We start from the raw sequence: 24700 nt of genomic DNA, 5'->3' as shown, positions 1-24700 counted from the left end.
AATCGGGAGTGAAAGGGACGGATCCAGCCTGGGTGAAGGTTCAAAGGTGAAAAGGGGCAGGGCGCTGATTTCAGGTGGTGAAGCCCAGAACGGCCCCTCCCCTTGGGGATATAAAAATCCGCGTTCGCACGCCGACAAAGCAGTTGAGTTGAGTTGGTGTGGGGAGCTCGCAGTTGAGTCGGTGTGGAGAGCTCAGAGTTGAGTTGGCGTGGGAAGCTCGGAGGCAGTTGAGAGCAGTGGAGAGCTGGTTGCTTGAGCTCATGCTGCGCTGGAGTTTGTGGCTTGCAGTTGGCGGTGGGAGTGGAGAGACGCCCCGTTGAGAGCAAGGGAGTTCAGAGTGTTGGAGTGTGGGCAGTTGGTTCGCTGGGGGGGGTTCGCTGGCACAACCAGGAGGCCGGAGTCGAGACCCATTCACTCCTCCAGCGTGTCGTCGGCTAAGCCAGGCCGCAGTGGAGGCCAGACGACCAAGGGAGCCAGTCAGAGCTCGGGGGTCTGGGCAAAGACACCGAGGGTCGCCGAACAAGGACCCATCGAGTCACCATGAGGGTGGCCAGGTAGCCCGCCTGGTCTCTCGGAGCCCCTTCGGTCATCCCGGCTCTGAGTAATTATAAAGGCTCACGAGCCTGGTTCTTTCTCTCTGGGGTTTTGGATGAAAGTCTGTGGCGCCTTGTCTACCTAAATAGAACTGAGTAAGTGCATGATTGTGTACATGATAATAGACATTGGCTGTAGGTTTTTTTGCTTGTGTCTTGTCCCTGAGCCCCCATTGCTTCATTGACTGCTTACCGTGCAAAAATAAATACCCCTATTGTTTGAATGTTAACCTACTCGTTGTGTCACTTTCTGCCATTGACTGCCATGATGCGTTCGGAATATTAGCTGGCTGATTATTATCAAGCCAATAAAACATACATCTGGTCCGACGGGATTTGGCCATATAAAACCGCTCGGCAATCGCATACGGAATGAGCTGCTTAAGCGGCTCGTTTTTGTGCAGGACCCGTCAAGGTATAAACTTCCGGTATCTCTGTCTGCACGAATAGTTAGGTACATCGACAATTCGCCGATCGACCCTGTAGCGCGTGGACAGAGGTATTGGCTAGTTTATGGCGTGTTAAAAACACCCGTAGCTGGGTTTCGGTGTTGATCCGGAAGCTACGACTAGATTGCGCGTTCGGTGGGTGCGCGCAGCCGCAATTGGGCTAAGGCGGTCGTCCGCACGCCGAACGGGCGGAAATCCACAACAATATATATATATATATATATATATATATATATATATATATATATATATATATATATATATATATATGCATAAAAAAATATATATATATATATATATATATATATATATATATTGTTGTGGGCCGGCGGGGTCGGGTGAGAAGACCTAGGTGGGGGAAGCTATGTTGATTCCCACCAGACTCCCCGGAATTGGAGGCCATCGCACACGGATAATTCCATGACGCGGAGGGTCGCTTAACCGACGTGGACACCAATAACTCAACCGCGTGACCCAGGGTCCTCCTGTCAATGGGTTAATCGGGTTACCTAATTAATCACGTGATTTAATTACTGGGGAACCACGCCCTCGGTACGCCTTGTCTGAACCAGATCACTCCACAGGATCGGATCACTTTTCCAGATTGGATGCAGCCGATCAACACTGCCAAGGATGTACCGGCTAAAAGGAACGGATCATTGGGAATAAAGTCCCGGCTAGAGTAGGATTCGGATCATGCTGGACAGAGGGCGTGGTTCCCTGGTAATTAAATCACGTGATTAATTAGGTAACCCGATTAACCCATAGACGGGAGGACCCTAGGTCACGCGGTTGAGTTATTGGCGTCCAAGGTCGGTTAAGTGACCCGCCGCATCACGGATTTATCCATGTGCGACGGCCTACAATTCCAGGGAGTCTGGTGACAATCGATACAGCTTCACCACCTTGTGGTCTTCTCACCCGACCCCGCAACAGTTTGGTGTCAGAAGTGGGATAGTGGGCGGGACCAGGCAGGCGGAGTCGACGAGGCGAGGCATGGGTGGAGACGTGAAGCAGGAGGAGAGAACAGGAACACACCGCGTGAAAACACACACACGAGACGGAGGAACTTCTCCGTCTTTTAACGGGCCCGAAGCTCGGGGGGGGGAGGGGGCCATGCCGAATTCAATGTCATCACCCGAATCAGGCACTTCGATTGGCCCCGACCCCTTATGTGGCCCACCAGCTTGGGCCGGAAACCGCCTCACTTTGCTTCCGGCAAGGCCACCCCAGACAGTGAACACACCTCGCTCCGACCCAATGACATGACACGAATCGCCCACACCGAAATCAGCACGCGAATCACAAGTAAATCTTCATCGGGTCTGGACCCCTTGTCTTCGGGTGAACCGACCATGGACCCACGGTTTTCCGGATAAACTCCTGGACAGACCATGTATCCTCCATCGGAGCCGCTCGACGATCCTGGGGTGTTTGCTTTGAGATCTCGGGTCATCGTGGACCGCACGTCGTGTCAGGTGAAGGATAGTACGCTGTGGTAAACGAGATGAGAGGCAAGCAGGGCAGAGGGTACCGTGGATTGTCTTGTTGTGAAAAACACCATATTTGTTTGCATGCCTTTCCAATGCAAACGGCGATTCTCCACAGCTTATTGGAAGCTCAAATTGACAGTCCAGCACCTCGAGCATGTCACTCGCCACACATGCCGGGTTTCGGGCTCGCCCAGGAACGAGACTTCGGATACAGCAGATCCTTCGAAAGCGTACATGACTCGCCGCACGTGTCGGGTTTCGGGCTCGCCAGGGAACGAGACTCCGGATACAGCGGATCCTTCGAAAGCGTATGTGACTGATTTATCCCAGGAAAGAAAAAGAAAAAGAGTGGGGATGAAAAGAAAATGATTTAGCAACCCTAACTATGAAATCATCGCAACGCACTCCCCGGTGCCCCGCAAAAAAAAGGGAGGGAACTATCTACACGTATAATAATGGCATAACTGTCTTGGGAGACCTATCTGTTGTCTGCATGCGGTTCCGAAAACCACAATATATATATATATATATATATATATATATATATATATATATATATATATATATATATATATATATATATATATATATATATATATATATATATATATATATATATATATATATACATATATATACATATATATATATACATACATATATATACATATATATAGATAGATATATATATATACATATATATATACATATACATATATATATATATATATATATATATATATATATATATATATATATATATATATATATATATATATATATATATATATATATATATATATATATATATATATATATATATATATATATATATATATATATATATATATATATATATATATATATATATATATATATATATATATATATATATATATATATATATATATATATATATATATATATACATATATATATATATATATATATATATATATATATATATATATATATATATATATATATATATATATATATATATATATATATATATATATATATATATATATATATATATATATATATATATATATATATATATATATATATATATATATATATATATATATATATATATATATATATATATATATATATATATATATATATATATATATATATATATATATATATATATATATATATATATATATATATATATATATATATATATATATATATATATATATATATATATATATATATATATATATATATATATATATATATATATATATATATATATATATATATATATATATACATATATATATATATATATATATATATATATATATATATATACATACATATATATATATATATATATATATATATATATATATATATATATATATATATATATATATATATATATATATACATACATATATATATATATATATATATATATATATATATATATATATATATATATATATATATATATATATATATATATATATATATATATATATATATATATATATATATATATATATATATATATATATATATATATATATATACATATATATATATATATATATATATATATATATATATATATATATATATATATATATATATATATATATATATATATATATATATATATATATATATATATATATATATATATATATATATATATATATATATATATATATATATCTATTATAATACCAAGCTTGCACACTAAAAACTCGGCTCGCCGTCACACGATCCCCATGAAATTGCTGTGGCACTTTGCGGACATGCCGACAATGTTTGGGAAGTCTTGGCGTTCCATAGTACCACTTGCATTTTGCACAATGCGTATTTTTGTCATTCTCCGTGTACGGTCTGTCGTCTGCTACCGGCTATGTTGTACTGCTATCCCGTGCATGTGCACGGGTATCGCTAATATATATATATATATATATATATATATATATATATATATATATATATATATATATATATATATATATAGATATCTACAAATATAAAATATATAAATACATCTACTAATATATTGTTGCGAATTCGCGCCCGCCGGCGTGCGAGTGGCCACGTAACTCGAATCGCGGCACGTTGCCCACTGGACGGACAATTCTGACATGACCCTCTCGTGACTCTCTCGGACTAACGCCGGGAACTAGTCACGGGTGGGCCTTTCGGCCTCACCACGATCGTGCCAATCGGCCCCCCGCGTGGGATAGGGTTGTTCGCCAAATTCGACCTTCCTAAGTACCCACACGGAGGGTAGACCGGGCGATCGCACCTCGCCGCAGGTCGACTCCGGACTCGGGCCACTTGAAGCGACCCGTTCCGTACTATCGGGATAACCGAGCGGTGTTATCATCAACCTCGACGGTTCCGATTAATTATCGGGCGTATTTAGCCCACTACCAACCCTTTACGTGAAGTAAGATGGAGATTCAATTAAAGAAAAGACGAAGCGAAACGGGAAAAACAGTTCAACATGAGGCATATTTATTCCGCGGCACACGGATAGCACACATATACAATTACAACAATTATGCACCAAAAGCAATTGCAAAAGAAACACAACAATGCAGATCTACTACAGACTACGCGAGCACACGGCAACACTTACACAGTTTTACTTTACAGACGGCGCCGACAACACATATACTCAAAAGCAAAAGAAAAGGGCCACCCTCAACGACAAGGGGGCAGACGGGCCTGTGGGCCGAGACCGCGTGGAGCCTACCCGTCTTGTGATGAGCCGCAAAATGTCACGGCGGTGCCCCGACTCCGCGCTCCTCCGCGGGTTTCGTTGGCACTGCTTGGAATGGGGTGGGAACGGGGCCCCCTTTTCGCACTATCTCAGCGCGGGGGGGAAACAGGGGGGGTTGTTGATGCTCTGGGGAAAGAGGATAGCTGGCTTGCTTGGGTCCCGCGACGAGCGACTCCACTGCGACCTCGACCGCGCTCCTGGCTTCCCCTCTCTGCAGCTCCCCGACAGACTCCGAACCCCGACAGACCGACTCTCCTCCAGACCCGTCTTGACTGCTGCTGCCACACTTCGCCGCCGCCACACCTCTCCAACTCGCCCGAGCCCGAAACAAAAACTGACTGAATTCGCCCCGCGCTCGGCACTTTATAGTACGGCAGGAGAATCCATATGCAAATTTCCGGATCAGGATTGGCTCGGGGGCGGAGCCACACTCGCCCATTGGACGGAGGAAAAGTGGGCGTGAACCTCCCCTGATCCTCGAATTTGCATATATCGATTCTACTCCGACGCGCCTGGAGGCGGGGCCAAATCGCCCCGCGCTTAATGATTGGAGGGATCGGAAGTGGGCGTGTATCATTCCTGATCTGACTTTTCCTCGGAAAGGCCGCTTTTTGCACCCGCGGCTCAGCGCGCGTCCCGCACAAGGCCAGGACAGCCTGACTCTCAGTGGCCACAAGCGGTGCGGGAATGGCGGTAGAAGGAGGAGAGGTGAAGGTGGTGGAGGGTCTAAAGTGGCGGTCCCTGGCCACGGTGACGCTTGGAATGGCGGTGATGCGATGGTTGCGAGAGCGAGTTGCGAAGGTAAAGGTCGTGGCTGTTGGCGTTGTTGTTGCGAAGCGGCGTTGCGGTTGGTGGTTGTTGTGTGATGGCGGTTGAGACGTGGTTGGTTCAAAATAAAGACAGAACAGAAAAACGGCTATCTTAAAGGGTCGCAGCCCGAATGAATCACATTTATTCCCTCTAAACAACGGGTTTGGGGCTAACTACACATGTACTTACAGTGATATCTCACCTACGGGACCTGAATGGTGGCTTGCGAATTTCCTCAACCACAACAATATGTATATATGTGTATATTTACATCTATTTATACGGTATATATATACTGTATATATATAAATATATATGTATATATATATATATATATATATATATATATATATATATATATATATATATATATATCCCACACATGCACCGATCTCACTTTTGCAGAAGTTGCAATTGCTTTACACAAATAAAAAAAAAATCGTAAATTTGGTAAGGCAACTGAAGCATCACCCTGGATGTGTCCCACTTCAGTCGTGTCCTTCCTCATCTAATAGACCCTAACTTCCTGTTCTTCATTGATGCAACGCCGCACATGCCCAAACTTTTGGGCAAAATCCCCTGTAGCCATCTCCAAGGCTTCTTCATCGAGGTACACAGCTGGGCGGCGTGCACGCAGGAAGTACTCGCAGCGACGTGCACTCCATCCAAGAATGTAGCGTAGGTAACCAGCAACGGCAGCAGCAGCTCGTCCCACGCCTGCATTGCAATGCACGTACACCGTGTGTCCACATTCAAGCAACCCATGGAGGAGGAATACAGCTTGAGGAAGCATGCGAATTCGACCTGCGGAAACACACCATGCTTTGTACCGAATGCTTTGTACACAGTTGAGGCAATGTGTTCCTCTTTCAAATTAGGGAGCCATTAGATCTCTCTTGTCATAAAGAACCAGCTCTGTTTGCTGTTTTCGACATCAGTGTAAATGTCGTACAAGAAAATTAGGAGTTGTTCGTGTATTTTTCATGATGAATCGGCAAAAACATATGGTAAGGGTTGAGAAGAGAACGTAAGCAGGCCAATCCAGCCATCACACAAAATTTTACAAATCTATCACAATCATCACACAAACAGATGAGAACCTCAAAAAGGCCAATTAAGTAGTGTTCCTTTTGTGAGGGAAGGGGCAATAGTTAAAGCATAATATGCAATGTATATTGGTATCAGTTGAATGACATCTCACCAATGATAGTTTGTTTAAGGAAAGGAGTCAATGGAAAATATAGCCTGAGAGATATGGAAGGTTTGTGCTTTTACAAATAGCTTGGGTAAGATATCTTGCGTTTTCTTTCAACGTGCACACAGGCAGGTTCAAGTGATGTGCATGGTGAAAGCCTCAGCGGAATTTTGTGGCAGCTTGTAGTTGGTTGAAAGCCACACTCCGTGATTGATTGAAGTGTAAAAAGAGCTATAGATGAGGAGGAGTGAGGCAGAGTTTGAAGAAGAGGAGGATGGAGGTTGCTGTGCGTTTTTCTCCAGAATGCTGTCGAGCCTGCTGTGCTTTCTCCGACCTATCATGCAGTCTCCTGCTCTGCCGTGCCCTCTCCCGCCTGCTCTGGTGTGCCCTCTCCCACCCGCTCTGGCGTGCCCTCTCCCGCCTGCTCTGGCGTGCCCTCTTCTGCCTATGGCGTGCCCTCTCCCTCCCGCTCTGGCGTGCCCTCTCCCGCCCGCTCTTGCGTGCCCTCTCCCGCCTGCTATGGCGTGCCCTCTCCCGCCTGCTCTGGCATGCCCTCTTCTGCCTATGGCGTGCCCTCTCCCGCCCGCTCTGGCATGCCCTCTCCCGCCTGCTCTGGCGTGCCCTCTTCTGCCTATGGCGTGCCCTCTTCCGCCTGCTCTGGCGTGCCCTCTTCTGCCTATGGCGTGCCCTCTCCCGCCCGCTCTGGCATGCCGTCTCCCGCCTGCTCGGGCGTGTCCTCTTCTGCTTGCTATGGCGTGGCCTCTCCCACCTGCTCTGGCATGCCCTCTCCCACCTGGCGTGCCTTTTTCAACATTCTCCGTGTTCTTCTTCAGCTGTTTGATTGCAAGCATAACTTGTGTCTGCTTCTGATATCCCCAAATCACACTCCGGGTATTGTGAGTGGTTGTGTATGTGATGCCTTTGGGGGCTTAGCTTGATTTATTGTTATATTAAGTGCACATTAAAAAGAAATTTTTTTAAAAAGGGCCTTACAGAAAAATTTCTGCAAGAATTCACTTCTCCTGAGAGAGATGGATAACAAAAGAGAGAAACAGAGTGAAAGAGATGAAAGAGAAGAAAAAGCAAGAATGAGAATGAAAAACGAGAACTGTGAAAAAATATTAAAGAAGTATGAAAGAAACAAAGAACAAAGGAATACAGGTAGTGTGGGCCTCGTGCCTGTCGCCATTTTGTCGAACAAACAATCGGGTTTATATAGAGTCTCTAGAGGATTAAATTTTTGCAAACATGTGGGATTAGCCCCACCCATCAGTTCACAGGTCTGCTCTAACGGCTTGGCATAAGCCTATAATATTGTTGTGGTTACCAAATTCGCAAACCACCATTCAGGTCCCTTAGGTGAGATATCTCGGTAAGTATATGTGTAGTTAGGCCCAAACCCGTGGTCTAGTGGGAATACATGTCATTTATGCGTGCTGCGACTCTTCAGGATAGCCGTTTTTCTTTTGCTATCTTTATTTTGGACCAACCGCCATTGTTACCACCACCAACCACGTCTCAACAGCCATCACAACAACAACCACCAACCACAACGCCGCTTCACCACAACCGCCACGACCTTTACCGTCACAACTCGCCACCGTCGCATCGCCACCGTTCTTGCGCAGCTTGTGGGTACCGGTATTGGACTCGTGCAGGGCGCACGCCAAACAGCGTGTACAAAACCACGGATTTTCCGCTCCAAAAACGGATCAAAAACGACTCACGCCCACTTTTGTTCCGTCCAATCGGTGAGCGAGGGGCGATTTGGCCCCGCCTCCAGGGCGTTGGAGGGCGGTCGCTATATGCAAATTCATGGATCAAAATGCATTCACGCCCACTTTTTCTCGGGCCAATGGGGAGCGAGGTGAAAGGTCGAAGGCAGGGGGTCAAAGGCGAAGCCACGGGGCTTATATAAGCGGCTGCGTTCGTCAGAAAAGGGTCGTCGTCGTGTGCGTTGGGGTCGTCGTGTGCGTTGGAAGGAGTTCGCAGGAGGAAGAGTTCGGAGTTGGAGTCGGAGCGAAGAGGACGGAGCTGTGGAGAGGCGGCGAAGGCAGACGAGGGGGTGCTCGCGTCGGTGCCGGGAGCTGCACACCAGGGAGGCCGACGGCGCGACTTGGTCGAGGTGGAGACGCTCGTCGCGGGACCCGAGACAGAGTAAAAATCCTCCTTTCCCCGAGCATCAGCAACCCCCTCCTGTTTCCCCCCGCGCTGAGATAGTGCGACCAAGGGGGCCCCCTTCCCACCCCCTACCAGACACTGTCCGCGAGGCCCGCGGAGTTGAGGCACCACCGCCGCTCCGCGTCTCATCACCAGACGGGTAGGCCCGACACGGTCTCGGCCCCAGGCCCGCCTACCCCCTCATCCTGGAGGGTGGTTCTCTTTTCTTTTGCTTTGGGAATGTGTGTTGTCGGCGCCGTCTGTGAAGTAAAATTGTATAAGTGTTGCCGTGTGCTCGCGTAGTCGGTATTAGATCTGCATTGTCGCATTTGCTTTTTGTCTTCTTCTTTTCTATGTGCTTTTGGTGGAATTGTATATGTGTGCTTTCCGTTCATCGCGAATAAATGTGCTTTATGTTGAACTGTTTCCCGCTTCGCTTCGTCATTTCTCTCATTGAATCCTCATCTTGCTTCACGTAAAGGGTTGGTAGTGGGCTGAATACGCCCGATAATTAATCGAACCGTCGAGGCCGACGATAACACCGCTCGGTTATCCCGATAGTACAGAACGGGTCGCTTAAGTGGCCCATGTCCGAAGTCGACCTGCGACGAGGTGCGATCGCCCGGTCTACCCTCCGTGTGGGTACTTAGGTAGGTCGAATTTGGCGAGCAACCCTATCCCACGCGGGGGCCGATTGGCTCGATCGCGGTGAGTCCGAAAAGGTCCACCCATGACTGGTTCCCGGCGTTAGTCCGAGAGGGTCACGACTGGATTGTCCGTCCGGTGGGCGACGTGCCGCGATTCGAGTTACGTGGCCGTCAGCACGCCGGCGGGCGCGAATCCGTAACAATATAATAATTAAGTTGGCCATATTTGGGCAAAGTGCAGCATGAGATGCGGTGGCCATTTGGAACGTGTAACGTTCCATCCAGGCAGTTGCGGTCCATGCAGCAGTATTCTTGATTTATATACCTTCGATGTGTTGCTTCATTTACCATTTAATCACTCATTGAAGCATAAATCCAAATGGCTCACCCATGAAGTCATTCCATTGAGAAAACTTTTTCAAAAAATCAGCCTATAAGGGGGATTCTCCTGAGTGATTTTAGTGCAGCTTGCTGCTCCACCTCCCAATCCCTCCTCAATTCAAGCAACGTTATGAATAATTATTCACAAATTGTTGAGTATCAATAATTATAGTCTATGTTGGACGAAGGCTAATTTTGGGAGAAAGTTGGGGAGAGAGGGGGGTCATTTTTCCGAATCCAAAAATGATACTGATGGCCTTGTTGACTCAGAAAGCAGATATAATCAAACAGCTTGCAATGCTTATTGACAAGAATGTGAATGTTATATCACTCAAAGGACATGCAACTAACCTTCTGTACTCATGTCCGGGGTTGGAATCCAGATGTACACCATTCCTGCCTGATGACACAATGCACTCATTGTGTCCACAGTGACTCTCTGCCCTGGTGCACAGCCAGAAGAGTTGGTTGCCAAGTCGTGCTCCGTCTGGAAATTCATGATGGCTGTGACTGCAAGGTCATGTCGAAGTATTGTGGTGACGTGCTCTTTCTGTCGTGGACATGAACCAAGCCATAGGCAGTGCAGAATTCTAGCAGCAGAGAGGGGACATTCGTAAAAATACATACATATATATATATATATATATATATATATATATATATATATATATATGTATTATATTCTTACGTTTCTTGTAAAGTTATTGATGCAGACAGGAAGAGATTACAATGTTAGCAAATCCTAATAGATGCAAGCAAAGCCTGAACTAAGAAAGAGGAGCAATCAAAGCCTGGTGTTGGCTTAGCGGTTAGGGTGGTTGGCTTGGGATCTTAGGGTCCTGAGTTTGAGCCCAACCCAGCCGTTGAATTAACACCAGGTGGGGTTTACACAGCCCATCATTCTTCTGAGGTCGGCAAAATGAGTATCAGTGTATGGGTAATAGGGGCATTGCATCAATGGCAATCCGCGCCCCCAGCCAATGATGCTACCCGCAGCCTTGTGCTGCATACGAAAGAGGAGGAGGAGCAATCACTCCAGCAGATAAAGCAACTCATCATTTTGGGGTGGTTTGTAAAAAGTTTTACATCGAGGTTTTATTGAAGGAGTTACGTATTAATGGAGATACTTTTACGAGTGGAGAAGAGAGTACATATGTTCCATGTCAAAACCCTTTCCAAGACATTATAGCTGAGCATCAGGAAGTTTTGGGTAAACATTTTAACATTAAATGTAAAGAGGTAAATTTATGTATTCCCCAATTTTTCTGGATCCCAAAACTTCTTAAAACCCATATAAGTTTTGGTTTTCGCAGGAGCTAGGCAATGTACTTTGAAATAATTGCCAGTTATGGTTAAGCCAGGTTTACGTGTGGTTAGGGAGCAATTTATGAAATGTTGTTTAGCAATTAGTAAGAATTCTGGTCTAAATACTTTCTGGAATATTAGTTCCATTTTAGAGTTCTTCAAGAGGATGACATTCCTCAATATTAAATCTGTTCATGTTTTTGATTTTTCTATCTTATATACAAATTTGGATTCAGCACTGGTAAGATGCACTCTTTTGGATTTTTAGTCTCGCTCCGAAGGGAATGCGAGACTATTGAAACGCTCCTGCGCGAGTCTGCGTGTGTGTGTGCCTTTGGTTGTTAACTCCATATTTGGGTTTTAGAAGGTGGAATGGATCATTCCCAGTTCTCAAAGTATCCACATTTGTGTATGTATGTGTATATATACAGTATGAAACACAAAGACCCACTCAAATCTCTCACCTGTAAATGGAGGGAATAACCAATTCGCTCTCACATAATCAATTAAAGGTCCCCTGACATGAAAAATAAACTTGTTATTTATATATTAACTTGACCTTCCTAGTGAAGAAATCACCATGTTTTTTGTAAATCAAAAATGGGATAATTAGAGCAATATTTCGATCATTTCTGGAGCCATTCACAACTTGCTATGCCCCGCCACTAAAAAAAATTGACTTCAGCGAATCGCAGCGTGACATCACATACAGAAACTCGCACAGAGTGGATTGACTTGAGAGTCGAGATGTCGCGCGCCTTATAAAGTACGTACAAATGCATTTTGCACATGTTAGTGCAATCTCTGTGATCGTCTTAATTTCAGTGATTGCTTCGCGAAAATTTTTAATAGTTTTAGCCGTACTTTCGAAAATGCCTGCAAGATGTATCGTAGCAGGATGCAGCAATACAAGCAAAGACGGTGTAAGCCTTCATGTATTCCCGAAAGATGATAATCGTCGGAGAATATGGACATCTAAAGTGAAGTTGACGAGGGGAAACTGGAAAGGCCCCAGCGACACGAGCGTCATTTGCAGCACCCACTTCAAAGACAGTGACTTTGTGCACGGGCTCTATTCATCCCTTTATTCATCCCAACCCCTCATTCATCACACACAGAGACAAGAAATTCTGCTTCTGAGCCGTGTCTGCACTACAATCACGAGGCAATTATTTATCCCTTTACTACCTCGTCGTAGTCGTATACAAATCCACTACATGTATGCACAATAAAGGGCTATACCATGTACAGTGTACACAAAATATAAAATTTGACTGTTTAACCTTTCCATTAAAAAAAAATTACAGGGACATACAAGTAAAATACTAACCATTAATATTGCATCATTTCAAGGTGCAATGAGATAATTTTAAAATCAAACAATGTGAAAAAGCTGCACCCACATTTTGCAGCTTATTGAATTGTTGGTTGAAACAAGCCTGCTGGGATAGGTACGATTCCACATACGTGCAAGCCAGGTATGGCTGCCCTCGACATACATGGGTTTATTCTAAAGTGAAGGTACTGCTTCCATTGACATGCTATTCATTAACATTTAGCCAAAATGCTGTAATAAAAGAAAAGGGAAAAAAATGTTTGCACAACTATGAAAGACAAATTTATCTGTCCTATTACACGGCCTCATAGCCTCGGGACTCTTACGCATTGACTTGTACATTGTGTGCTTGCTTATACAAGTTACTTGTCAACTCTAGAGTCTAGACTAGTCCGATAAATCCGTCGTCCGTCCGATTAGTCCGATAAATCCGTCGTCCGTCCGACTAGTCCGATAAATCCGTCGTCCGTCCGACGAGTCCGATAAATCCGTCGTCCGTCCGACTAGGCCGATAAATCCGTCGTCCGTCCGACTAGTCCGATAAATCTGTCCTCCGTCCGACTAGGCCGATAAATCCGTCCTCCGTCCAACTAGGCCGATAAATCCGTCGTCCGTCCGACTAGGCCGAAAAATCTGACGTGCTGTAGCTTTATTTTATTACTGGCCGAAACCCCATCACAGACGGATTCCATTCCATGAGCCCAATATGACAACCAGTGGCGGCTCTCGTAAGAGCCGGATCCCAGTCGATGTACTCCATGGCCTTACCTAATGTGGCCTACAAAACGTCCTTGTACACGACATTTTTGGTGTACACTACTCCTTGTGAAGAAGTCCCCTGATTTGTGCACGTGTCTACTTTGATGTACAAATACCGTGTCAAAACTTCTCAGGTCACAGTACCGAGAAAAACGTGACGTGACCGCTCGGATGAGCACAAAATTGGTCCTTCAGTTTTAATATATAGATGCTTCAGAGTTGAAGGTTGACTGTTGCCACTATGTGCGATGCACTCTTACAGGTACGAAGTTTCTTTCAGTCCAGGTCACAGTACCGCAAAAAATGTGACGCGACCGCTAGGAGGAGCACAAAATTGGTCCTTCAGTATTAATATATAGATTCTCTTTTCTTCATTGTTTTCTACTGGTGCAACATGACGACAGTAGAAATGAAATAAATAAAAATGCAACAGAACATCAGATTTATAAGACTACTCGAGACAATTGTGTCACAAGGTGTGTTCTGCACACAAGTTTTCATCGTATCCGGACAGCGAGATTGCTTCGTTTTATGCGTGGAGAGACACGGCCGATGACATGGGCCAGCGTTGTTTGTGATTAATTTTCCGCGAAGCAACATGTCCGCTGCGCTGCGCTGGTCACGTCACGTCACTAAAATATTTCTGATATCGAGCAGTCTGGTCAGGTATGGGAGCATGTGCCAGAACAGCGCGTCGCTGCGTCCACTTTCCGCCGGTACTCCAGGGGCCTTCGTCTGGCCATCCCCCAGGCAGATGCCAGGCCCATCCCCATCTCCTTGAGATGATGGTCAACCTGTTGCAACCATGAGGCACGTGGTCGGCCCACTGGCCTCCTCCACTCATGAGACTCCCTCGCTGAGAGAATCTGGTGAGCAGGATCAGCGTCAGGAAAACGAGCCACATGTCCATACAGCCGCAACTGACGCTCACGGACTATGCAGGTAACAAATCTCATCCGAGTCTCTTTCAGCAACCGCTCGTTGGACACAAAATCTGACCAGCGATAGCCAAGGATTCTCCGAAGAGACCTGGTACCAAAGGAATTAAGTCGCCATCTCAGATCCTTGGTCAGAGTCCAAGTCTTGCACCCATAGAGCAAGACTGGAAGTACCAAGGACCTGAAGACTCGGACTTTCGTCCTCCCGCACAGGTACCGGCAGCGCCACACCCCATGATTGAGTGAATCCATGACTCCCCAGGCCCGACCCAGACGTCTATTGACCTCTGACTCGCAGCCAGCAGAGACATGAATATCACTGCCAAGGTAAGTGAATCTCTCCACGACCTCAACATCCTCACCACAAACAGACACAGACAGGACAGCAGCATCCAAGATGTCACCGAAAGCCTGGATCTTAGTTTTGACCCAAGACACCCGTAATCCCAACGGCTCCGACTCCTCATTCAGCACCTCGAGGGCCCCCAAGAGGATGTCTAAAGTCTCCGCAAAGATGACTGCATCATCTGCAAAATCAAGGTCTGAGATCTTGACATTCCCAAACGATGCACCGCAACTTGATCTCTCCAACATCCTTCCTAGAATCCAGTCCATACAAGTGCTGAAAAGTGTGGGGGCAAGTACACATCCCTGACGAACTCCAGTAACAACTGGAAATAAGTCAGAGATGGTACCACCACACTTCACAGCACTCTCAGTACCAGAGTAGAGTTCAGACATCAGATCGATCAGTTTTGGTGGCACCCCACGAAGACCAAGAATCCTCCAGAGGACATCCCGATTCACTGAATCGAACGCTTTACAGAGATCAACATAGGCTGCAAGCAGCCCCTGCCGAAACTCTCGTCTGTGTTCGGTGAGGACACGAAGTGCAAGGATACGGTCAATCGTTGACCTCTTTGGTGTAAAGCCTGACTGCTCTGGACGCTGGTGCTCAAGCAGATGGTGGCGAACCCTATCAAGAATTATCCGAGCAAAGACCTTGCCCGGCACTGAGAGCAGCGTCACCCCTCGGTAGTTGTTGCAGTCTTGGCGATCACCCTTCCCTTTCCAGAGAGGGACAACAAGGCCCCTCTTCCAGTCAGTTGGGATGATGCCTGTGTTCCAGGCAGAGCACAAAACTGCATGCAACGACACGAGTGCAGCATTTCCACCAGCCTTGAGAAGTTCAGCATGGATGCCACAGATCCCTGGAGCTTTGCCCCGTTTCAACTGGTTCACCGCAGCCCGTGTTCCCACAAGCGAAGGTGGACCACAGTTGATTCGAGGGTCAGCAACAGGGATTGTAACACCCTTGACGTCCAACTCGACAGCTGGGGGATCAGCCTGGTACAACCGCTCAAAGTAACCGGCCCAGCGGGCCTTCACTTCAGACTCCTCTGTCAAGAGCTTACCACTCTCTGCTCGAACTGCAGTGCTCCGAGGGATGGGCTTGGATGAACGTAATACGCGAATTCCCCTGTAAGCGGGACGAGAATCACCTGTCCACAGGTGATGCTCTACCCCCTCACAGATTCCTCGCACATAGGCCTCCTTGTCCACCCTCAGTGCACGTACAGTTTTACGCCTCAGCTCCCTGAACAGCTCAGCTCTGCCATTCAGCCTGGCCCTGCGACTCTGTTCAATGGTATCCAGTGTCCCTTGAGAGACAAAATTCTTCTTTGCCCTGCGGTGAGCTCCAAGGCATCCACTGGCAACATCAAGGATGGTGGTCTTGAAGGCGCTCCACAACTCTTCAGGACCCCCCAAAGCACCCAGACCCCCCAAGTGTCCACTCAGCCTGTTCGCAAACTCCTCAGCTACTCTCTCATCCCTGAGCTTGGCAACATCCAGCCTAGGCTGGGATGGTACCATTCTCCAGGATTTAAGGTGCAGCTTTAGAGTTGCTACAACAAGCCTGTGGTCAGTATTGAGGAACTGAGCACTCCGGTAGACCCTGAAGTTCTGGATCATCCTCCAACGACCGTCAATGAGGACATGGTCAATCTCCTTTGCCACACCGCCAGCGTTGGAATACCAAGTCCAGCGATGAGCTTGTGGGTGCTGAAACCATGAACCAGCCACCCTAAGTCCATGACTTCTTGCAAAGTCAAGGAACTTAGTGCTATTCTGGTTCATAGTTCCTGACCCATGGGGACCAACACACACCTCATAACCATCCCTATCAGTTCCAGTCGATGCATTGAAATCCCCCAAGACTAGAAGTGTATCTCGTCTGGGGCACTGATCAACCACAGACTCGAGTGTGGCGTAGAATGTGTCCTTCACGGTGAGATCACTTGCCTCAGTCGGAGCATAAACAGAGACCAGGGAAATGACACCTAAGGAGTGGCGAATCCTTAATCTCATAATACGCTCGTTGACCGGTGTTACCTCAATTATCATTGGGGTCAGCTTATTGGACACAGCTACAGCAACTCCTTGGGTATGGTAACCATCAGAGCGACCAGACCAATAGTAGGTGTAACCACCCACCATTATCTCGCCGCAATCCGGTCTCCGAACCTCAGAGAGAGCTGCAATCCCGATGTCCAAACGCTTGAGCTCAGATGATAACAGAGACAGGTGATCATCTTCTCTTAGGGATAGGACATTCCAGGCACCCACCCGAAGGGACCGCCTCAGGTTAACCCAAGGAGACCGCCGTCTGGTGGACGACACTTCAGCACCACTCCGACACACTCTCCCGCAATCTGACCCAGGGATGTTACCCCGTGGTTTCCCTCCTATCATCAAAGATTGGGGGTCCCGAAGGCTTTGCCCCAATCCCGTCATCCGGTGAGCTGCCCTGCGAAGGGAAGCTGCACAGGAGGTACTCCCACGGAGTGGGTTTTCAGATTTTTTTTGCGTTTTTGCGTTTTGCGGAATGAAGGGTTTTACGGTGGCCGGAGTGCAAATCCTGCCACCAACCTCCTAATAAGAAGTGACCCAACTGCAGGAGGACGTCCGCAGACATAGTTGGGCACTAGATATGGATGGCCGTTGGCTCACAAGGAGCTCCTCCACCCTTTGACAGGTTTTGTTTTTAATCCTGCTGGGTGTTCATATCCAAACACCCTCCTCACCAGAAAACCTGGTGGGGGAGACGGTTTAGTCGCCGACAACCCGACCATGGAACAGGTTAGTACAGGTTTACATGGTACCTGTAACAGGTCACAGATCGAACCTGACCTGACATTATCGAGCAGTATGCAAGTCGAATTTACATTATTGAATTACGAATAGGATTTAGTCTAACCAGTTGTTATTTCCGAGTCTTCCTTCGATGTCCTCCCTATCGTCATGAACTCCGGGAATTTCATCGCCATTTTTCTCTGCTTGTCCTGCTTCGGGTTCGAACTGCTAAGGCCGTACTTCGTTTAAAGCTGCCTGAACTTCACCTCCCGCGACTACGTTATCCCACAATTCTCCATGTGATTCAGACCAAAATCCTTCATTTCTCTCACACTCACTGTCGCTATCAGACAAGTGAAAGTCCATGCCATCCATTATTCAAAACCAAATGTTCGATATTTTTAAAGCAGAAATGAACGAAGCGATTGAGTCGACTAATCGAATGTGGAAACACACAGCAAGCCAATAGAATCACGTTCACCACCAACCCGAGTAATCACACAGAAAACTAATAGAATCACGTAGACCACCAACCCGAGTAATTTACGTGCAGCCTTTGACATACTGTACATGACGTCATGTGGATTACGCCCCTTTCAGGAGAATTTTTAGGGGCGTTCCCGAAGATGTTTGCTTTTTAATTTTACATTTTACAGAACGAGTACTGCGAAAAAACATTGTCAGATCTGAAATCACGATGAAAAACTTCTCTAGGACATATATAAATGAAATTTAAGTACTTTTGCATGTCAGGGGACCTTTAACCCAGGTGGCTAGGATGACATAAATAAATTGATTCCTTCCATGCTCTTCTAGCCAAAGAAGGCTGCATTAAGCAACCACGAAAGGCTACACAAGGTAAGCCCTGTTGTTGTCTCAAATCCTTCGTGTATCCATTTCTGTGCCCCCATCACACCCACATTGCGCCCTGCCCCTCCCACACGTGTTAAAATATCCGAGGATCAACGTGTGCACCTCCTATTAAGGAAAGAACCGCTCGGCTATCTGGACTGGCGGTGTTATCCGCCCGTCACCAAAAATTGGGTCGGGGGGATAACCAGGACCGCCAGCGCCGTGACTACATATGTATATGTATATATATATATATATATATATATATATATATATATATATATATATATATATATATATATATATATATATATACATAATATTGTTGTGGACCGGGGGTCGGTGGCGAAGAGCGACCGCTAGGTGGAGCAGTAGGGTCGTCTCCACCGAGTACCCGGAATTGAAGGTTGTAACCCTTGGATAACTCCAAAGGTCATGGGTCCCTTAGCGGACCGTGTGCGCCAATATTTTGACGGCGTGAGGTACAGTGCGACCACTCCTCATTTTCATAAATGCCAAGGTGAGCCAATGAAAAATGCCAAGAATTCACAAGGTTCGGGAAAAGTGATGATAATGGAAAACCTATACGCCAAGAAAACCAATAGAAAACCAACACGCCAAGGTGAACAACGAATAGCCAAGATCTTGTGAAAAAAGCCAAGGAGTGGTCACACTGGTGGGGTAGGGTTAATTGCCTAATTTCAATATACCTAAGTACCCACGTCGTCCAAATACCGGGGAAAACCACACCCTCGATGGACCTCAGGCAGAACGGGCCGTTTACCGAGCCCTATCCGGGTGTAAACTCAGTGGGGATTACCAAGATCCGTCGGTCCAAATGAACAATTACAGCAACAAGGCCTCCCTAATTCCCAATTTGCACCGTGCTAAACCAATGAAAGAAACGACAGCAACGAGCTGGTACATTTAACAAGAGGATTTATTTATGAACAATAATCGGGGAGGCGAGCACACAAAGAGCAGAGTTAAAACCGAATATGCAGTCAATGTTCAAGGGCGAGATACTTAAGCAATGTCTACTTATCGTACTGCCGCCACACACACACACACACACACACACACACACACACACACACACACACACACACACACACACACACACACACACACACACACGCAAGAAATGGGGCCGGTTGCCCATTATTGTGCCCTACAGCTGGGGAGGGAAGACGAGCTGAAGGAAGAGCCTGGCTTTGCACCTGCCCACCTAGTGTGGTAACGTTGATCTTCTTCGGTGGTGGGACTCGAACCCGTGCCGATATACCAGGCACCGAGGGACCAAGGATTCAGCCACGGATGCCAGCCAGCTCGAATAATGACGAGGCGAGGGATCACTGCGACGAGACCAGAGCCAGCGACAAGACAAGACCAGCCACGAGATGACCATGCCATCTCATCTATTTCTTCTCTGACCGGGGTCGGGGGGGGGGGGGGAACGTGTCTCACGTCACCGCACCCCTCATTCGCCGTGGGAAATCGGCCGTCTCTCCGTGATTGGTCAGGGGGCATGTCGGGCGTCTCGATCCCCAGCCCCCCGAAGAGACTCTGCTTCTCTTGGAGCTCGCTCTGCGCCCATTGGCTGAAAGGCGGCAAACGCGCTCGCACCCTTCCGATTGGTGCGGGGACGCCATCGTGCGGGGAATGGTCCATAGTGTTGTTGTTGTTGTTGTTGTTGTTGTTGTTGTTGTTATTTTTGTGGATATAAATTCAAGAGCTAAGAAAATAACTCGCAGCGCACACATGAAATTCCCATAAGACACAGGAGATGGATTCTAACTATACACATATACTTAACGAAATAACTGAACTGCGGGGACTCTGGCTGTTTGTGTGCAAAAGGTTTCCAAATCCGTAACACTACCCCCCTTTTTTTATAGACTCGTCCTGAGTCGCAAATATTCGTGTACCATGCAGCTGGAGGTTCTTCCCCGAGTACATTTTACCTACAGATCCCTGAGTGCGATATTTTTATACGTGTCCCAAAAATAAATAACCTCGTGCACTGCGTAACTAAACTATCAGACTCACACGGACAACTTAAATAAATTGCCGGCACTAGACAGACACATAGGCGGGTTGCAAAAATTATTTACATTTCCTACTATTTACCCTAACCATGGCCCAGGACCTGTTATCTGTGGGAAAAAGGCACAGCAAAGTCAACAGTTTTGTGTGGGTGAGTGCACAGCAGCTTGAAGGTCAGACGTGTTCAGGGCCTACTCAAACGGTCCCTTTTGTCACTGAACCTTCTCTTTCATGTCAGTCTTCAGCTGCTGGAGGAAACTCACCCTAACACGGCAGGCCATGCGCCATCCCACAGGCCATTTGAACTGGCCTTTAAGCAAGAAGACAAGGAGGTAGCCGGGCTGCACAATGCAGTCCCTGGCACATGTGAATGGAATGGAGAATGGACTGGATGCAAGAACACGAAATGATGGATGGTGTGGCTGCCTGCAGGGCAGTCCTTGCAAAACACCTGATGATGGATGGTCCTGGCACAAATGGATGATTGGTGACATGGGGGCAAATGCAAACAAGGGGCAATGCCGGCATGGAGAATGGCAAAGGCAGGCAAGGCAAGGCAAATGCGAACCAGCAGCTGTAGCACAAACAGGCCGGCATATGAAGCTGGCCGGCCTCTGGTCTGCTCCATAAGGTCCTGTAGGGAGTGTGGTGGTGCCGGCCGCTCCGAAAACGGGCTCGGACCTACCCTATGGTCTCCCCCCAACCTATCGCCTTTGCCTGTCTCTGTCCATACCCACTCCCTTAGTTTGCAACAACAAAATTTAGACTTTCCCTTTTTATATTTATTTTTATTTGATTGTTGTTATACATATATACATATATATATATATATATATATATATATATATATATATATATATATATATATATATATATTTTCCTTTTTATAATTCCCAGTGTCCCTAACCCTCCTACTGTCCTTCTCCGGCTAACCTATCCTACCTGCCTACTCCCAACCCCTAAGATCCTTCTTGAGGGGAATAAGAAAGAGACAGGTGGATCTGTCTCGAGGCCCAATGGAGCCTCAGAATAACCTCCACAGATTTCAGCAATCTTCCCAAAGTGAGTCAAGCGGCCTATGGAGAACGAAGGGATGGATGGTGCAAAGGGGTTCACATTTCCTATCTGTCCAAGCATTTATTGAACGTTCAACTATCCCCGGGGCTTTTCAACACGCCTGTCTCTTTAAACTATTGGTTCTCGAAACCATGATTCCTGTCACCTGTGTTGGTGTTCGTTATAAATTTGGTCCTGGCCCTCAAATGTTCTCTCGTGCCCTTGCACAATTTCATGGCTGGGCAGCGTGGCTCACTTGGCAGGGATTCCATCTGCCAAAGTCTAAGTATGGCACCCCCGGGCAGCTGAGGCTGTCTCCGAGCCTACCAACTCCGTATGAACGCGGGGAGTGCCCTTCCTGGCTACTCCCCCGTATATGCCCACCTGGCATTTCTGGCGCTCCGGGTCCATTTCCGAGGGTCGCCCGTGCCCATTTCACTATCCCGGTCGCTTGGACCCATGGCCTACTTTGGCCGACTTCTCCATGCCCGGGGTGCCCTCTACTCAGTACTCACCTTTCCACAGCCACGCTCCCAGCCAGTCAATGGACTCCTGCACCCTTCAAAAAGGTTTCGAGCCTTCACTCAACACCAACAACAAAACGACCCCCTTTGGTAAATTTAACGAACCCACTAACTAACATTACACTGACCCCGGTTTCCCTTGGGTGGGATTCATTCCTCCCCACAATCATTCATTCGTACCATGCATTCCACATTCACTCCACTCACACACTCGGGCCCGCTGAACCACATTCACTCATGTTTCGTTCTCTTCATCTCTTTTTTTTCCCAATTCACTCCACACTCTAACAACTACGTTCCCCTAAATAGCTCGTGCCCCTCATCATCCCTTATCCTAATGCACTTTCCTTTTAACTCTACTGCAAAGCTGCGTCCCCACTACACATTCCATGTCTGTCCGTGTCTCCCAAAATCAATTTCTAAATCTAACCTAACATTCCCTCAAACTCGTTCCACAGGCCCCATGGAGGACTGCTCATGCCACATGAGGCCGGTCTATCGATCGCTAAACCCTTCCCACTAACTAGTGCTCCTTTGCCCGGGCGAGGATGTTTGCCACATCCTGCCGGGGGTCGGGTACTCGTGCAAGGCTCGGCCATCTTTGCATTGCCAGGGCGGCGGTTTCCGAGTCACACGTCCCCTCCATTCGGGCAATACATGGGACAGTAACGTCGCCCCGACGATCGCACCATACGCTCGCTTTCGAGCCATCTACCATGTGAGCCGTGCGACATTCACCTGGCTTTCATGCTGCGAGATCCCCGGTAACGTCACTCGCACACGGAACCTGCGCGGCTTGCCTTGCAAGCCCGCCCGAGCGTGTCTTCCCGGGGACTCGCTCCGCCCATTCCGTGAACAGAACACGCGGCCTGCAGCACGTGATGCCCCGAACACGCGCTCGCATGGTGACCCGTGCTTTCCAAATTCAAACAACCTTCCTTTTAACCGTGCACATGCCGGTTTTGTACCATGCCCGAGACGTTTCAGCGCCGGCTTCCGATTGAGCAAACATGCACACTTGGGCCATTCGCAAAACACGGAACGGACCTCGCACGCAGCGTTCCGCAGAGCCGGCACGGTCTCCAAAACAACTTTGTGCAACCTACCAGGCTCGCCATTCCCGGCTCCCGTCCGTCGTCCATTTCCATGCACGCACACGCATGCCATGACACTCACAGCATTCGCACACCTCGACAGGCACTGCGGGACAATCACATCCGGGATTTGTGTTAACTCAAGGGGTCCTGGGGTCTCTACCCCCCCCAAACTCTGCATGGACCCATTCGCATCATTCACCTGCTCAACCTCGTACGGCTCTACCGGACCCAGCTGGCCGCGATCTGCTTCGAGGGAGATTGCCATCTCCCTCTGTTCCTGAGGGAGGTGAAACTGATGCTCGAACTGGGTCACGAGACATTCCACGAGTTCAACTCCATTGTCCCCTATTAATCATATGTGTGCGTGTGCTCTTTAATTTCCTGTATTTCGTCTTTTACCCATTCTATCTCTTGTGTCTCTTCTATTACTTTTAATTCCTGGGTTTCTGTCTCTGTTAATTTCTCCGTCACCCCTGTCCGAATTCACCAGTTTCCCCCTTAATTATGGTGGCGTCTCTCGTCATCCCGACCTCACCCATCTCCATCACGGGCCGGACACATTTCGCACTTCCTGTTGGCTCGGTCCTTCCGCCACGTGGTGCCGCCAGTATGCCTCTTATGTCCGCCTGCAGGTTCAACCCCATGCTCTGCATTTCCCCTCGCTGTGTTTGCATGTCACCGCTCAGTGCCTGCGTGTTCGCATCCATGCGGCTTTCCATGTTTTCCATATTGCGCTGGCTCGCATCCATTTTGTCATTTGTTGTTCGTACATCTTGCATCAATTGTCTCATCATTTCCATCATCTGGTCCGTGGGGGGAATTGCAAGTAGAGGGCGCTCATGCGCCGCCCCAGCCACTTCCAAAACTACTTCTGGGTTTGGTTGTGGGGGAATGTCTTCCTGCATTGGGTCGTCCTGGACCACTGGTTCCTCTACCATTATACTCGAACCCACCGGAGCCAGCTCGTCTTGGCTCACCACGGCGCGTCTTGAGAATGGATTTGAAATGCTCATAATTTGGAGGGAACAGAGGGTTTTGCTCCGCACAGCCCTGATCCGAATCCCATTAATTTCGTGGAGGCGGAGGGGTTCGAACCCCGCTCCTGAACACCAATTTGTTGTAATTGGTGTTCTGTAAATTTCATTGTGGAGGCGGAG

The 24700-nt window shown here is 47.1% G+C and overlaps 1 protein-coding gene across 4 annotated transcripts in view; it reads right to left on the bottom strand.

Annotated features, from left to right (window-relative positions):
• Positions 1–4438: 4438 nt before the first annotated feature.
• EPM2A (EPM2A glucan phosphatase, laforin) overlaps positions 4439–24700 on the bottom strand; it is an 87546-nt gene continuing 67284 nt past the window's right edge. For all 4 annotated transcript variants that reach the window (XM_085880841.1, XM_085880850.1, XM_085880832.1 and 1 more), the window contains exons 4-5: positions 10847–11085; positions 4439–6916 (exon numbers count right to left, since the gene is read on the bottom strand). In XM_085880841.1, coding sequence (XP_085736967.1) covers positions 6621–6916; positions 10847–11085 — 535 coding nt within the window. In that variant the 3' untranslated portion in view covers positions 4439–6620. The remainder of the gene's footprint in view (positions 6917–10846; positions 11086–24700) is intronic.

The sequence above is a fragment of the Eptatretus burgeri genome, chromosome 1 (assembly GCF_056783735.1).
Source record: "Eptatretus burgeri isolate ZD-2024b chromosome 1, Ebu_testis_v1, whole genome shotgun sequence".
NCBI classification, from domain to species: domain Eukaryota; kingdom Metazoa; phylum Chordata; class Myxini; order Myxiniformes; family Myxinidae; genus Eptatretus; species Eptatretus burgeri.
The sequence above is the reverse complement of the archived record's forward strand: the minus strand, read 5'-3'. Positions and strand labels throughout refer to the sequence as shown.